Source organism: Aquarana catesbeiana, linkage group LG03 (genome assembly GCF_042186555.1).
Source record: "Aquarana catesbeiana isolate 2022-GZ linkage group LG03, ASM4218655v1, whole genome shotgun sequence".
Lineage (NCBI taxonomy): Eukaryota > Metazoa > Chordata > Amphibia > Anura > Ranidae > Aquarana > Aquarana catesbeiana.
The window spans coordinates 409,665,778-409,682,074 of NC_133326.1; the positions used below are offsets into that span (position 1 = coordinate 409,665,778).

The following is a 16,297-nucleotide window of genomic DNA, read 5'->3' on the forward strand; positions in this document are numbered from 1 at the left end:
GAAAAAAAAAGGTTGCCTTTAGTTATACTTTAAGAAAGGAGAGAGGGAGACAGAGAGGGGGGGAGAGAGAGAGAGAGAGAGAGAGAGAGAGAGGGGGGGAGAGAGAGAGGGAGAGAGGGAGAGAGGGAGAGAGAGAGGGAGAGAGAGAGGGGGAGAGAGAGGGGGAGAGAGAGGGAGAGAGGAGAGAGAGAGAGAGAGAGAGAGAGAGAGAGAGAGAGAGAGAGAGAGAGGGGAGAGGAGAGAGAGAGGGGGGAGAGAGAGAGAGAGAGAGAGAGAGAGAGGGAAAGAGAGAGGGAGAGAGAGAGGGAGAGAGAGAGTGAGAGTGACAGTAAGAGAGGGACAGTAAGAGAGGGACAGTAAGAGAGGGACAGTAAGAGAGAGAAAATTTTGCCCCTGTAAAAATCATCTGGAAAAGGCAGTTCAGTCTTGGGCACCAGTTCATAAAATGGATATCGAGGAACTGGAGAAAGCGCAGAGCAGGGCAACCAAACTGAGGCATAGAGGAGCTGAAGCCAATTAATTTTCTCTTGAGAAGAGAAGATTAAGGGGAAATATGATCAACATGTATAAACACATAAGTCGCCCATATAGTGAACTTGGTGTTGAGTTATTCACCTTAAGATCATCACAGAGGACAAGGGGGCACTCTAAGTTTGGAGGAAAAGAGATTTCATCCCTAAATACGGAAAGGCTTCTTCACAGTAAGAGCTGTGAAAATGTGGAATAGACTCCCTCAGTGGATTCTTTCCTAGATACACAAAATATAACTGGATACTAATATTTATAGGTAAAGTTGATCCAGGGAATATTGCCTCTTGGGGGAACAGGAAGGATGTTTCCCCTGCTGGAGCAAATTGGACCATGCTTTATTGTTTTTTTTTTTTTTTTATTATTTATTTTTTGCCTTCCTCTGGATCAACTGTAGGTATAGGATTGTGTGTGTGTGTAATAAATTATATATATACACACACACACACACATATACATATACACATACACACAGCTTGTATAACAGTGTAAATTTGCTGTCCCCTCAAAATAACTCAACACACAGCCATTAACGTCTAAACCCCTGGCAACAAAAGTGAGTACACCCCTAAGTGAAAATGTCCAAATTGGGCCGAAGTCTCAATATTTTGTGTGGCCACCATTATTTTCCAGCACTGCCTTAACCCTCTTGGGCATGGAGTTCACCAGAGCTTCACAGGTTGCCACTGGAGTCCTCTTCCACTCCACCTTGATGACATCATGGAGCTGGTGGATGTTAGAGACCGTGCGTTCCTCCACCTTCCATGTGAGGATGCCCCACAGATGCTAAATAGGGTTTAGGTCTGGAGACATGCTTGGCCAGTCCATCACCTTTACTCTCAGCTTCTTCAGAAAGGCAGGGGTCGACTTGGAGCTGTGTTTGGGGTTGTTCTCATGTTGGAATACTGCCCTGTGGCCCAGTCTCTGAAGGGAGGGGATCAAGCTCTGCTTCAGTATGTCACTGTACATGTTGGCATTCATGGTTCCCTCAATGAACTGTAGTTCCCCAGTGCTGGCAGCACTCATGCAGCCCCGGACCATGAAACTTCTACCACCATGCTTGACTATAGGCAAGACACACTTGTCTTTGTACTCCTCACCTGATTGCCGACACACACGCTTGACATCATCTGAACCAAATAAGTTTATCTTGGTCTCATCAGACCATAGGACATGGTTTCAGTAATCCATGTCCTTAGTCTGCTTGTCTTCAGAAAACTGTTTGCGGGCTTTCTTGTGCATCATCTTTAGAAGAGGCTTCCTTCTGGGATGACAGCAATGCAGACCAATTTGATGCAGTGTGCGGTGTATGGTCTGAGCACTGACAGGCCGACACCCCACCCCTTCACCCCTGATCCTTGAAAAAGTCACGTGTCAGGTGATGCAACACGTAGGAGTCAGTGACGTACAGCATCGAGGCTGTTCAACAGCTCGATAGCAGCGGTGTGAGGACTTACCGCACCCCAAGCGGCTGATTGTTTCTATCCATGCACTAACTATCCAGGCTCATGTGAGTGTGAAGATTTCCTATCTTAAAGTACTCCATACTTCGTTCATTGTACAATGATGTTTTTCTCTTTTTTGATTTATTGCATGTAATCCCTTGTAATTGAGAACGATCATCCAAATGTCTTCAAACCTTGTGAACAGACCTATTATTGGCATATATGGGATTTTTATATTCAGCAGCTTATACAATTACAGCATGTAATCTCCTGCAATTTAGAACGGCTATCAACATATCGCATGAAGCTGTAACAATATTATAAGAGGAGTTTCTTTGTATAGACTAAATATTGGACGCTATACATAGTAGCCTTTCATATTTACAGGTGGGAACCTGTGGATTATTTATTGGTGGAGCATATGATTATGATTAAGTGGCTATATGTTTTTTGACCATACCATATTTTATTCACATATTTATTTTATACATCTTATTTTTATATTTTCACTGCCATTAACGAGGGATTGATTTATTAAGAATTCACACAGGATTTAATATTGATTGGAAGGTTAATTTTAGCGCAATACATTTTTTCACTTAAACCCCACCCCTTCAACCTCTGCAGCAATGCTGGCAGCACTCATACGTCTATTTCCCAAAGACAACCTCTGTATATGACGCTGAGCACGTGCACTCAACTTCTTTGGTCGACCATAGCGAGGCCTGTTCTGAGTGGAACTTGTCCTGTTAAACCACTGTATGGTCTTGGCCATCCTGCTGTAGTTCAGTTTCAGGGTCTTGGGAATCTTCTTATAGCCTAGGCCATCTTTATGTAGAGCAACAGTTCTTTTTTTCAGATTCTCAGAGAGTTCTTTGCCATGAGGTGCCATGTTGAACTTCCAGTGACCAGTATGAGTATGAGCGATAACACCAAATTCAACACACCTGCACCCCATTCACACCTGAGACCTTGTAACATCAACGAGTCACATGTAACCGGGGAGGGAAAATGGCTGAGTGGACTCAATTTGGACATTTTCACTTAGGGGTGTACTCACTTTTGTTGCCAGCGTTTTAGACATTAATGGCTGTGTGTTGAGTTATTTTGAGGAGGCAACTTTACACTGTTATACAAGCTGTACACTCACTACTTTACATTGTAGCAAAGTGTTATTTCTTCAGCGTTGTCGCATGAAAAGATATAATAAAATATTTACAAAAATGTGAGGGGTGTACTCACTTTTGGCCGAAACTGTTATATATATATTTTTTTTTTTTTTTTTTTCCCTTCTATTGGCTGAACTAGGTGGACTTGTGTCTTTTTTTCAGCCAGACTATCAGACTATGCAACTGTGTGCCTAACAAGTGGATTGTGTGGAATGTGTGCTGCTTTTACTTACTAATTTCAGGGAGAAGAAACAGCCAGATTGCTGTTCCCTGTACACAGTAAACACAGAACTCTGTGCGTGATTAGACACAGCCGATCAGCGGGTTTCAGCAAAAATCATTGGTTGAAATCAGCTACCAAGCTTATGCTGTGTCCAAAGCACCCCAAACCCTGGAGCCAGCTGGCAACATACCTGTATGTTGGTGTGCCTGCACCTGCCACCTGCTCGCAATATGTTTACTGTGAGCGGTCGCTAGGAGGTTAAAAAACAATCCCACAATCATTGGTGGTCAGTGGCAATTTAAAACCCTCCACCTTCACAAGATCTACTGCAATCCTCCTTCCTATTTTAGAAAACATTCAGTTGTTCACAATGGAGGAAGAGGCGCTTCCTCTGTTGTTTATGGGCTGAATGTATGTAAACATTCACTGGCTGGAGAAAATTTAAATTTAAATAATAAAATGCTACACAAAAATTGAAGAGAGTTAATTAATTAAAACATTAGTTTTAACAAAATATTCATTTAGTATATATGTAAAGTACAATTTTCAGTCCCTGTCATTTGCTTACCTCAACACTTCGTTCACTTTTTTTCTTAATAAGTAGGCTTTCTTCTAATAACTGGTTATGTTCACTCTGAAGCGATACAATACGATCTTTTGCTGCAATGAGCTGTTATAAAAACACGTCAGTTATCTATTATCTATAATATTTGGTATTCAATATCAACTAGTAAAAAGACTGGGGAAAAGGCATCAACACTAAACCCATTCCCCCGCCCCAATGTGTCACATCAATATTTGCATTAAAATGGCATGCTGAAAGGCAGTTTTGAATGACAAACATGTCCAGGGCCAGAAAACTCTTTCCTCCTTTGGAGTTAATTCTTCCCTTACAGCATCTAGCCCAATTCTGTGCAGTGGTGTAACAGCCTCAGAAAAATAGCAATCAGGCTAGATAATGTACCAAGATCATAGCAGGGACTGTCAGGCAAAGGTTGGGACTTGAGAGTGTAAAAAGAAAAAAAGTTTTTATTTATTTTTTTTTTTTGTTCGGCTTGACTAAACATTGCTTAGTAAAAAAAATTAAATAATGTGGTTGCATAAGTGTGCACACCCTCTTATAACTGGGGATGTAGCTGTGTTCAGAAATATGCAATCACATTCAAACTCATGTTAAATAAAAGTCAGTACACACCTGCCATCATTTAAAGTGCCTCTGAGTAACCCCAAATAAAGTTCAGCTGTTCTAGTAGGTCTTCCCTGACATTTTCTTAGTCGCACCCTACAGCAAAAGTCATGGTCCGCTGAGAATTTCCAAAGCTTTAGAGGGATCACTGTTAAAAGGTATCAGTCAGGAGAAGGGTACAAAAGAATTTCCAAGGCATTAGATATAACATGGAACACAGTGAAGACAGTAATCATCAAGTGGAGAAATTATGGCACAACAGTGACATTACCAAGAACTAAACTTATCTTCAAAATTGATGAAAAGACAAGAAGAAAACTGGTCAGGGAGGCTGCAAAGAGGCCTACAGAAACATTAAAGGAGCTGAAGGAATATCTGGCAAGTACTGGCTGTTTGGTACATGTGACAACAGTCTCCTGTATTCTTCATGTCTGGGCTATGGGGTAGAGTGGCAAGACGGAAGCCTTTTCTTATGAAGAAAAACATCCAAGCCAGGCAAAATTTTGCAATAACACATCTGAAGTTTCCCAAAAGCATGTGGGAAAATGTATTAAGGTTGAACTTTTTGGCCATAAATACAAAAGATATGTTTGGCACAAAAACAACACTGCACTAAACCAAAAGAACACCATAGCCACCATGAATCATGGTGGTGATAGCATCATGCTTTGGGGCTGTTTTTCTTCAGCTGGAAAAAGGGCCTTAGTCAAGGTAGAGGGAATTTTGAACAGTGCCAAATACCAGTCAATATTGGCACAAAACCTTCAGGCTTCTGCTAGAAAGCTGTACATGAAGAGGAACTTCATCTTGCAGCATGACAACGACCCAAAGCAAACATCCAAAACAACAAAGGAATGGCTTCACCAGAAGAAGACTAAAGATTTGGAATGGCCCAGCCAGAGCCCAAACCTGAATCCAATTGAAAATCTGTGGGTTGATATGAAGAGGGCTGTGCACAGGAGATGCCCTCGCAATCTGACAGATTTGGAGTGTTTCTGCAAAGAAGAGCAGGTGAATATTGCCAAGTCAAGATGTACCATGCTGATAGATTCATACCCAAAAAGACTGAGTGCTGTAATAAAATCAAAAGATGCTTCAGCAAAAGTATCAGTTTAAGGCTGTGCACACGCATGCAACCATATTATTTTAGTTTTTTATTTTTATGCCCTTCACTTAAAAGATTCCAGTTTGTTGTTCAACTGAGTTGTACAGTTCATAGGTCACATAAAGGCTGGGTTCACACTATCTTCGCATGCGGCTCACAGCAGAGGTCTGGTGCGTCCCCGTTCACCGTTTCAGGTAAGATTTCAGCACGAATTTTTGGATGAATTCAGACCTGAAACACCAAAAGACACACAGGACCCCTGTACAAATTGGCACCGGAGCTGTAGCGGGGATATGTGAACTGGCTCCATAGAGAGCCAGTCAAAATCTCCTGCTTTTGCAAATTGGATGCATCCTGCATCCAATTCGCACTAGTATGAATCCAGCCTGAAGGTGGAAACAGTTCTGAAATGATTTATCTTTGTCTCATTTTTTTACAGCACAGAAACCTGCGTAAACTGTCGGCGCTATATAAATCCTGTATAATAATAATAATAATAATAATATTTTAACAGGGATGTGTAGACTTTTTATATCCACTGTACCTTTGTAATTAATTTTACTGAATTATTGGAGTTGGTGTGGCGCTGGGTCTATCAATTTTTTGGATAAAATAGGATTTGTTTGTTACTCACCGTAAAATCCATTTCTCCGTGTTAATTGATGGACACAGCTCTTCATTTTCTTGACCATGGGGTTATATCGCCATCTACAGGAGTAGGATACTAGGCAGAAAATAAACTTGGCAACGCCTATAAGCAGTCCTAGCTGGTATAAAACCCCCTTTCTGCTATAGGCATCCAGTTTTGTAACAGAAGTATCAAACTCCATAGAGGGGTGTGTGCTGAGTCCATCAATGAACTCTCTCTCTCTCTCTCTGGCTGCATTCACACATCATTTGAAAATATAAAAAGTTGGCACTGGGGTGTGGCCTAGCACCGCAGCAAGATGGCAGCATAGAAGGAGAGCTCCGCTGTCCAGAGCTTCAGATTAGCCTTTCATACGAGGGACAACCTTGGCCCTTAGGTGAAAAGATGACCAGGAGAAGCCAGTCGGCCACCCGGTCTCAGCTGGACTCATCCACCCAGCTCAGAAAGAACATACCTGGCTCGCAGAGCGCATCTCAAGCCATGGACCGTAGTTCGGAGGCCTACGCCACCACCGTTGACTCCCTAGCTATCCCTCACCCAACTAGCTCTCACGCAGGTATGTCTGCCTCGCATCCCTCTCCTCTCCTATCCCTCATCCCTCTCCTCTCTCTCTCTAACCGATCTACAACAGGTGGCTATGGACATCAAAAGCACCTTGTCCGTGGCAATCTCCGATTTAAAAACTGACATCAGAGCTGTCGCTTCTCGCCTGGAACATGTGGAATCGGGCACCATGACTCACGGCACGGCTATCCAACAGGTCCAGGGAGTACAAGCACAGCACCTTATGGACATGCACAGGCACATGGAAGACATGGATAATAGGGGTCGCAGATTCAATCTGCATATCAGAGGAATACCAGAGTCAGTGGAAGGTCCCCAACTGCAAGCTGCGGTGTGGGCCATCTTTAATACCCTGTTAGGCAGGCCGCCCGATGCCCCTGTCGAGATGGAAAGGTGTCAAAGAGCGCTTAGACCTAGGGGCAGAGACACTGACCCACCCAGAGATGATGAATGCTGCCTGGTTAACTTCATCCAGAAGGAGGAAATACTGTGATTAGCTCGCAACCATGCTCTCTTGGAACATGAAGGAGCGTGCATTCAGCTGTTCCAAGACCTTTCAGCCATTACACTCCAGCACAGGAGGGACTTGCACCCTCTCCTTCAAGTCCTGTGGGAAAGACGTATTCCTTATCAGTGGAAGTTCCCCTTATGCCTACAAGCGACAACTGGAAATTGCACAGCATCGCTGAGAATGGCAGATCTACAGCAGTTTTGTGACACCCTGGGCATCCCGGCAATCAATGTTCCTGACTGGTATAGAGCATTTCTGCAACCAGAACCCTGGATCCCTACCCAACCTGATGACACCCCAAGGGTGCAAAGAAGCAGACAAAGAGGTTGCAGACCTTCAGCCACTACCCCGCCACTACCCACGAGTCCCTCCATCATCCGTGTGCCACAGGACGGATCATTGATTACACAGATAACGGTGCGGTGAGCTGACCCTTCGAGTTCTTTGTATTTACCTCCACTTTCTAAAATCCACTGTCGTTATAGACTATATGGCTACCCCTGTGCTCTAGCATAGAGCTGCCTCTGATTGGGGTATTACTGGGTTGTGGCAGCTACACATGATGTCACTCTTGCTCTGATCTGTGACATCTGCTGCACTGGCATTGGGGACTCGGACAACCCTTCCATGCTTTGAGGGAATACATTGGCTTGAACGGGCATTACTGCAGCCAGACTACATGACAGGTACTCATATTACAGGGCCTTGTGACAGCAAGGAGCAGAGGTAGGCTCTCATTTACAAGGCTTCCACAATCCCCATGCTATGTGCCCAGCTCCTCTACGTCGCTGACGGAGACCGCTCCACACAGGGCCTCAGTTAAACCATGGGGAGATGCCATCTCCCCCCTGCCTTGCTACACTGAGACACCTGGCAGGTTTCAGAAGGAGACTACTTGAGCATACTAAAGATGTCTTGTTCTCTCTCTCTCATCTGTCTTATAACATATATGAGGCACTGATCACCTCTACAGGACAGCAAGTATGTCAGTTGCTCAAGAGCTGCCATAGCACTAGTGACAGTACTAGCAGTAGTTCTACCAATGTGGTCATGTTTTTGTTTATTTATTTTTATGTTTGTTTATGCTCCTACAGGAAACACATTGCTGGGACTGTGGTACATGACTAGGATTACATATTCTCTGGAGGGAAGGGACTCAGCTCACTGATAACCGATATTGTTACCAATTTCATGTTGCTGTTAATGTTATACCTCCTGAGCCCCCGATGATGCCGGCCCTAGACTAGTACTGGGGTATGGTCAGTGGGAACTCAGGGGGGTGGAAGAATGAATCTGTTGTTTCATAACTAGGACATTTTGAAGGTCATTATGTTGATAAAAAAACCACGGATCACTACTTTCTCCTGTCTTATATGTACAGCATGGTGTAAGAGCTGGAAAATCCTGTGCCAGGGGATGCTCTTACCATGTCTACATGAAGTTATAGGAGTCTTCATATGTTTCTGCAGTTTATTGTTTTATAACCTCACTTGACAGGGTGACCTAGCTAGTTAATCCAGGAGAAGGGTGGCGCGTTGGGTTCTCTGTTCCCTGGGCATGCATCCCGGTTCCCAGGTGCAGAGGTCTCTGCGGAACAGTGTGGTATACAAAGCACCGGGCACGTCCTTTATCCAGCGGCCCTGTGACATGTTACTATTGTTACTTTTGTTCTTTCTGAGGTCTCCAGCTTTGTTGCTTGGGGGTGCTCCCGAGGGGGCCCTACTCACCTCTTCTGGGTGGGCCTAATCATGATATCCCTGGGTCGCAGGGCTGGGGTTCTCCCTCAATGTCAATGCTTATATTCTGAAGTCTCTGGATAGTAGGGTGTATATATTTGTTTTGGTGTTAGGTTTCTTCCCCACCTCAAAAAGGCAGGTTCCTCTCTTGAAAATAGCCAGCATAGTGTTCTTTCACCCAGTACCCCTTACTATCCCCTGAATAGGTAGTTCAGCAGGACTAGAATTGCCTCCAGTACGTTTTGCAAGAGCCCCATATCTGGGGACTTCAAGTGCATCAACAAGTTAAGAGTAGGTTCTAATCTCCCCTTATCTTTTCAAACCCCCCTGCTTCCCTCTCCCATCCTCTACGGATCGTCTCCATCTACAGCTTGGGGGCGATATTGACACGCAACCACATCTACTGAATATACCTTCTACCGTGCATTCCTCAGCTCCACTATCCCTCAAGGAGTATTCCTTAAATGCCAAAGGCCTTAATATTCCGGGGGAAGCATAGCAGTGTTCTTGCTGAAGCTCACCGGCATAGAGCCCAAGTTGTATTTCTACAAGAAACCCACTTTAAATTAGGCTCCATTCCCCGCTTATCCAACAGTCGCTTCCCAGAGGTTTAACATGCGACCTGTGCTGCCTCCAAAACAAAAGTTGTATCAACATTGATTGCAAAGTCGCTATCGTTTTGGCTTGAGGACCGTATGGTTGACCCAGAGGGTAGGTTCATTTTTCTAAAAGGGACCTGGAAGGGTAGACCTGTGACTCTGGCAAATATATACTGTCCCAACTCTAAACAGTTGACCTTTCCTGAAAGATATTCTCCTGCAACTTACAACATTTCGGACAGGCCTTCTAATTCTAGGGGGTGACTTCAACATGGCCTTAGACCCGCTACTTGATACAGCCACGGTTACCTCTTCTTTTCCATTTTCTGCTTTATGACAAGTGAGACTTCAATTGGCTTCTCTCACACTCCATGATACCTGGCGCACGCTGAACCCGCGAGGGAAAGACTATACATTTTTCTCGTCCTAGCAAAATCGCTACTTGAGGCTGGACTACCGCTTTATATCCCAGACGGACCTGCCCCCTACCTCTACGATGTGACAATAGAAACCACGGTGCTTTCTGACCATCGCCCGATTTCCCGATTACCCTGACTTTACGATTCCCTCAGAGGGAAACATCTACCAAGATCTGGAGAATGGATGCCTCCCTTCTTACTGATCCTGGTGATTTGGCTACCATCAAAACAGACAATTGGCGATTATTTCTGCCATAACACACCAGAGGTGCCCCCCATGACTCAATGGGAGGCGTATAAGTACGTTGTACATGGCCACTTGTTGGCCATCACGGCCAGGAAAAAGAAGGAACACCAAACTTTGATCCAAACCCTCTCTGACAAAATATCTAAGCTAGAAGCGCGGAACAAATGTTCACTGGCTGTTAAGGTAGCAAACGACTTAGCTGACACACAGGCACTCTTGCTAGAATAACTGTTTAAGAGGGCTCAGAAGCGGCAGATGTTATCACATAAATTGTTCTATGAACAAGGCAATAAGCCAGGGAGACTTATAGCATGGTTCACACAAAAACGCACCCACGCTTCTACTGTCCATCATGTCGTAGATAAGTTTGGGGTAACTCATTCTAAGAATGAGGACATTGCCACCAGTTCCACTCCTTCTATAGCAAACTATATGATCTCAATGCAAATGAACTTAGCCCCATATCAGCGAATACACGATCGGATATAAGAGACTTTCTTGGCAAGTATAGTCCTTGCGCGCTAGCTGTTAGTGACTGGAAGGCTCTAGAAGCCTGTCATCAGAGAAATGGGAGGAGGCCCTAAAGGGCATGAAGACTGGTAAGAGCCCAGGGCCAGATAGCTTCACAGCACAGTATTACAAAAGCTTTGCAGACCTTTTAGCTCCAGGTTTCCTTAAAGCCTTCAACACACTATCTAATACCCCTTGTTCATCCAGAAGCCTGTTAGAGGCATATATTTCGGTGATCCCTAAAGTGAATAAAGTCCCCACTAATGTAGCCAATTACCGACCGATCTCTCTTCTGAATGAGGACGTCAAATTATTCTCCAAGATTCTTGCAACCCGACTGTCCTACCATGTGCCTGCATGGGTGGGCCTCGACCAAGTTGGCTTTGTCCCTGGCAGAGAAGCCAGAGACAATATCATCAAAGCTTTGAACTTTGATCCCTGGCTTACCTCTACCCAGCGAGAGGGTTTTTTTCTGGCAATGGATGTGGAGAAGGCGTTCGACCGAGTGGCCTGGGACTACATGGATGCAGTATTGGTGGCCCTGGGACTGGGGAGCTGTATGCGGGCCTTTATTGGGTCGCTATACGCCAACCCAAGAGCTAGAGTTCGGGTCAATGGCCACGTGTCAGACGCCTTCTCCATCCATAATGGAACAAGACAGGGATGCCCCCTTTTTCCTTTACTCTATTATCCTTACTTTGGAACCTCTTATGCACTGCATTCGGGCAAATCCAAACATGAAAGGTATTGAGGGCCACCAACGGGAATACAAGATTACCACCTTGTGGATGATATCCTGCTCTTCCTCTCATCCCCACTGATGTCCTTAATCTATTGCAGGTCCCAGAACAGTTTCAAAGTATTTCAAACTTAAAAATCATATACTCAAAATCCTTTGCACTGAACAATTCTCTACCCCCCTATGCTTGTACACCTGTCAGACAATCTTCCCTTTCCGCTGGAAAGCAGATGCCAATACCTATTTGGGTATCCAACTCCCTGGTAAACTCACAGACCTATACAAAAATAACTTTCTGTCAGAACTGAAAAATATACAGCAGGACCTAAATAGGTGGGCTGTACCTACCGTCTCCTGGTTTGGACAGGCTTCAATTCTTAAAATGACTGGGCTCCCCCGCCTACTGTATAAACTGCAGACTATCCCGATCCGATTGCCGCTTTCTTTTTTCACGGCATATAAGAGGATGTGTAGGGTTTTTTAATAGGGAACCAAGGTGGCACTAATTGAATGGGCGAAGCTGGTGTTACCAAAATCTGGGGGCGGCATTGGCCTCCCTGATCTGCAGCGTTATTATTGGGTTGTTCATCTGGCCTAGGTAGTGGATTGGAGAATACATACCAGATTGCAAGGGCTGGGTACTGCTTGAGCAATTGATCTCAGGAGCTGAGCTGCGCCTAACTTCCTGGCTCTCTAAAAAGCACATATCGCCAAACATTCGGTTACACCCCCTTATTGGGGCAACTCTTCATGCCTTTGCAAGGGCCTGTAAAGTTCATGCGCTCTCAGCCAAAGACTGCACTCTCACTACTATCAAGGGTAACCCAGACTTTCTTCCAGGTATGGCTAAGGCTTTTTTAGCTGAGGAGTGGCCTTATGCAGAGATGCAAGCTAAACACTTTTTTTCCCCAGAGGCAGGTTTCTCTGGCAAGGAGAACTCACAGCATTATTTAAAACCAAGTCCCTTTTTTGGCCTATTTACAACTAAAGCATTATCTCGACAACCCAGCGAGCAGAGAAGGCTTCACAAAAGCCCCTACTGTCTTTGAATCGCTATGTCCTAGCTCACCTCCCCAGAATCACGTGATTTTGGCACTTTACGCCTCAGTGTTTGGAGAACCTTATACTTCTTTGCGCTCAGAGCTTGCATTCTGGGAGACTGGCTGGGATCGCATTCACTTGTATATTCACAAAGGTTCTATGAATGTGAACATCCAGGAAAATGGATGTAAAATTAAAACGAGGTGGTATAAGACACCGGAGCTGCTTCACAAATTTGTTCTGATGGTTTCAGATCAGTGCTGGAGATGCGAATAGGATGTAGGCACTTTTCTTTATATATGATGGACGTGCCCACTGATTCAGCCATACTGGCGTAAAGTGCAAAATGCGATGACTGCGCTCTCCTCACTCCCACTGGAGTTCTCACCAGCACAGTACCTCCTTCACCTTTCCAAAACACCCCAAAAAAGATACTATAAGTCGGTGGCTATGCATATGATTAACGCTGATAGGCTTTGTTTACCAGTCTATTGGAGGTCCAAATCAACCCCTTCAATGAAACAATGGGCATCACGTATCAATCATATAGCAGCGATGGAGGAGCTGATATACACCACCCAGGATAGGGTATCCAGTTTCTCGAATATATGGGAAACCTGGATTAATTAACGAAAATCTCAAAGTTATCAAGAACTGATACAAGACAACGTTTAATTTGTTCTACGGTCCATTACTATTTTCAAAGATATAATCTAAAGGCATTGTGGCCTATATACAACATAGGGCCGCTACTGGAAGTGGATGGAGAGGAGAGCCTCGCATTACATTAATTTCTCGGTACACCTCCCCCCGGTCCCTATCCTCCCTAAGCCCTAACACACGGAGACTATGGGGTGAGGGGCTGACTTGGTCAGCTCCTTTTCCCATCCCTCTCAAGTCTTGCGAAACAAACAGAAATCCGATTAGGAGTATTTGTAGAGGCTCTGAATTTTCAGCAGCCCTGACTGTCTATAGATTCCTGAAACATCACACACAACACTGGCAATGCATTGATATCTCGAGGAGCACTTTAGACATTTTCATGTCAGGAATGTAATTTGAAATTTATACAGGAAGCCCCTTCTTGGCCACGTAATTTATATGTAACCATGGTCTGTATTGTACTTGGAGCCATGTCCTTTCATATTGGAATTTCTGTATTGTCTGTTAATCTTTAAAAAAAAAAAGTTGGTGCTAACTCAAAAATAAATATAACTTAGTATTTTAGTGTATAATCAATAGCCAGGCAAATATAAAATTATATGAAGAAAAGTTCTCAAAAGGGAACCCAACACCAAAGAAAAAGTCTTGTGATGACAGGTACTCTTAATTAGCCGTGTTTCACCTTCACCCGTGTGGGAGAAATACAGACTCACCAGATGGCTAAATCATAGAGTTGATATGCTCAGATCCTTTGGAAGGTATAACGTATTCCCTTGATGTATCCTTGTGCTCATAGGACAATATGGCTTGGTTAAAGCAAAAAAGATTCAAAGATTCACATAGTGCAATATGCTTTAATAAAGTGCTCACTTGCATTATAAAAGGTGCTAATGTGCTAGCACCAACATGTACAGTGACAGAGATATTGTTTCCCCACATCTCAGCGTGCGTTCCACCACAGCAAAAAAATGGAACCAGCCGTGAAGGACATAAGCATAGGCGAGTGCGCAGCCTCAATGCATTTCATGATCAACACATCATCAGGAAGCTGCATTCACACATGATCATGGGTGGAATAGCCCGCTATTCCGCCCCACGATTTCAAATTGCTGCAAAATGCGGGACGCATTTGCAATGCCATTACTTCTAATGGTACCCCAATCGCAACGCGCACCACTGTCGCTCAAAAGAAGCTTGTGTTCCTTTTTTCGCGTGTTGTGATTGCAGCAGCGATTGGGGTGCCATTAGAAATAATGGCATCACAAACACATTCTGCGTTTTGCAGCCATTTGACATTGGGAGCGGAATTGCAGCAATTCCGCCTATGATCATGTCGGAATGCAGTTTTACGTTCATTGACGGACATAGCTCTAAATATTTTTTGACCATAGGGATGTCCCAAAGCAGTGCCAAAAAAGTGAGGGGTAGGAAGACCCAAGGTCAAACAAATAAAGCAAAACCAGGCCAACAGGAGCTCAACAAGAACACAGGAGCTCAATCAGGAAAAACCTCTAGAGGGAACAGACCCCTCAAACAGCCGCTTGCAAAACTTTGCAGCCAAAACAAGCATCCGCAGATGCCAAGACATCCACTTTGTAAAACTTATTGAAAGTGTACACCGACGACCAGGTAGCTGCCTTGCGAACTTGAGAAACCGATTCTTGATGACAGAAGGCCCAAGAGATACTAAGCTCCCGAGTACAGTGTGCCGTTACAGGAAAGGAAGGAGCTCGACCCTTAATGGTGTAGGCCTGAATCACCGTCTGCCTGATCCACCTGGAAATGGTAGAAGAGGATGCTGGCAGCCCTTTCCTCGGCCAGTCTACGATCACAAAAAAAAAATCCGACTGTCGAAAAGACTTTGTACCCGCTAGATACACCCGAATCCTGTGTAAGAGTCGTGGAAGAAGATTGAGAGGAGGGAAAGTGCAAAGAAGGAGATACTGGCTCCACAGCACCAACAGGGCATCTGTGGCATCCCCTAGGGGATCCCATGACCTTCCTACGAACCTTGGAAAATTTCTATTGAGCAGAGATGCCAAAAGATCCACTTAGGGAGTGCCCCACCGCAGACACAGATGATAAAACACGTTGGGATACAGGGACCACTCTCCTTGGTCCAGCGCCTGCCGACTGAGGTTATCTGCCTGCCAATTGTCCATGCCTGAGATGTGCATGGCGAGAGCACCGGCACATAGTGTTTTGCCCACCCGAGAATGCCGGGAGCCTCCAGCGCCGCCATAACACTCTTCGTTCCACCTTAGTGATTGACATAGGCCAGTGACGTGACATTATCCGACTGGAACTGGACCAGTCCATAAAGAGTCTCTGAAGATTGAAAACAATGGCTTTAACAGAGCTCAACACTTTGAGGACATATGGATGTAAACCATCTGGTCCAAGATGCTTTATTCACCTTTTTTTTTTCTTTTTTTTTTCTGGATCATACCAACTTTCAGCCATTGTGGTTCTTTTGGGGCTATGTCAATACTATCCCCATTTTCCTTAGAATACACAGAAGCGAAGAAAGTATTTAACCACTAGACCGCCGGAAGATTTACCCCCCTTCGTGACCAGGCCATTTTTTGCGATACGGCACTGAGTTACTTTAACTGACAATTGCACGGTTGTGCGACGTTGTACCCAAATAAAATTTATGTCGCCCCCCCCCCAAAATAGAGCTTTCTTTCGGTGGTATTTGATCACCTCTGCGGTTTTTATTAATGAGCTATAAATAAAAAAAAGACTTAAAAAAAAAAAAAAACCCAATATTTTTTACTTTCTGCTATAAAACATGTCCATTAAAAAAAAAAATTGAAAAAAAAAAAAAAAATCAAAATTTCTTCCTCAGTTTAGACCAATATGTATTCTGCTGATTAGTTTGCGCAAAAGTTATAGCATCTATAAACTAAGGGATATTTTTTTTTTTTTCAACTAGTAATGGTGGCAATCAGCGACTTAGC

The 16,297-nt window shown here is 44.3% G+C and overlaps 1 protein-coding gene across 3 annotated transcripts in view; it reads right to left on the minus strand.

The window, feature by feature from the left end:
- Window positions 1-16,297, minus strand: part of RUFY1 (RUN and FYVE domain containing 1) — a 288,027-nt gene that overhangs the window by 74,523 nt on the left and 197,207 nt on the right. For all 3 annotated transcript variants that reach the window (XM_073620729.1, XM_073620730.1, XM_073620727.1), the window contains exon 10: window positions 3,934-4,035. In XM_073620729.1, the coding sequence (XP_073476830.1) occupies window positions 3,934-4,035 (102 nt within the window). The remainder of the gene's footprint in view (window positions 1-3,933; window positions 4,036-16,297) is intronic.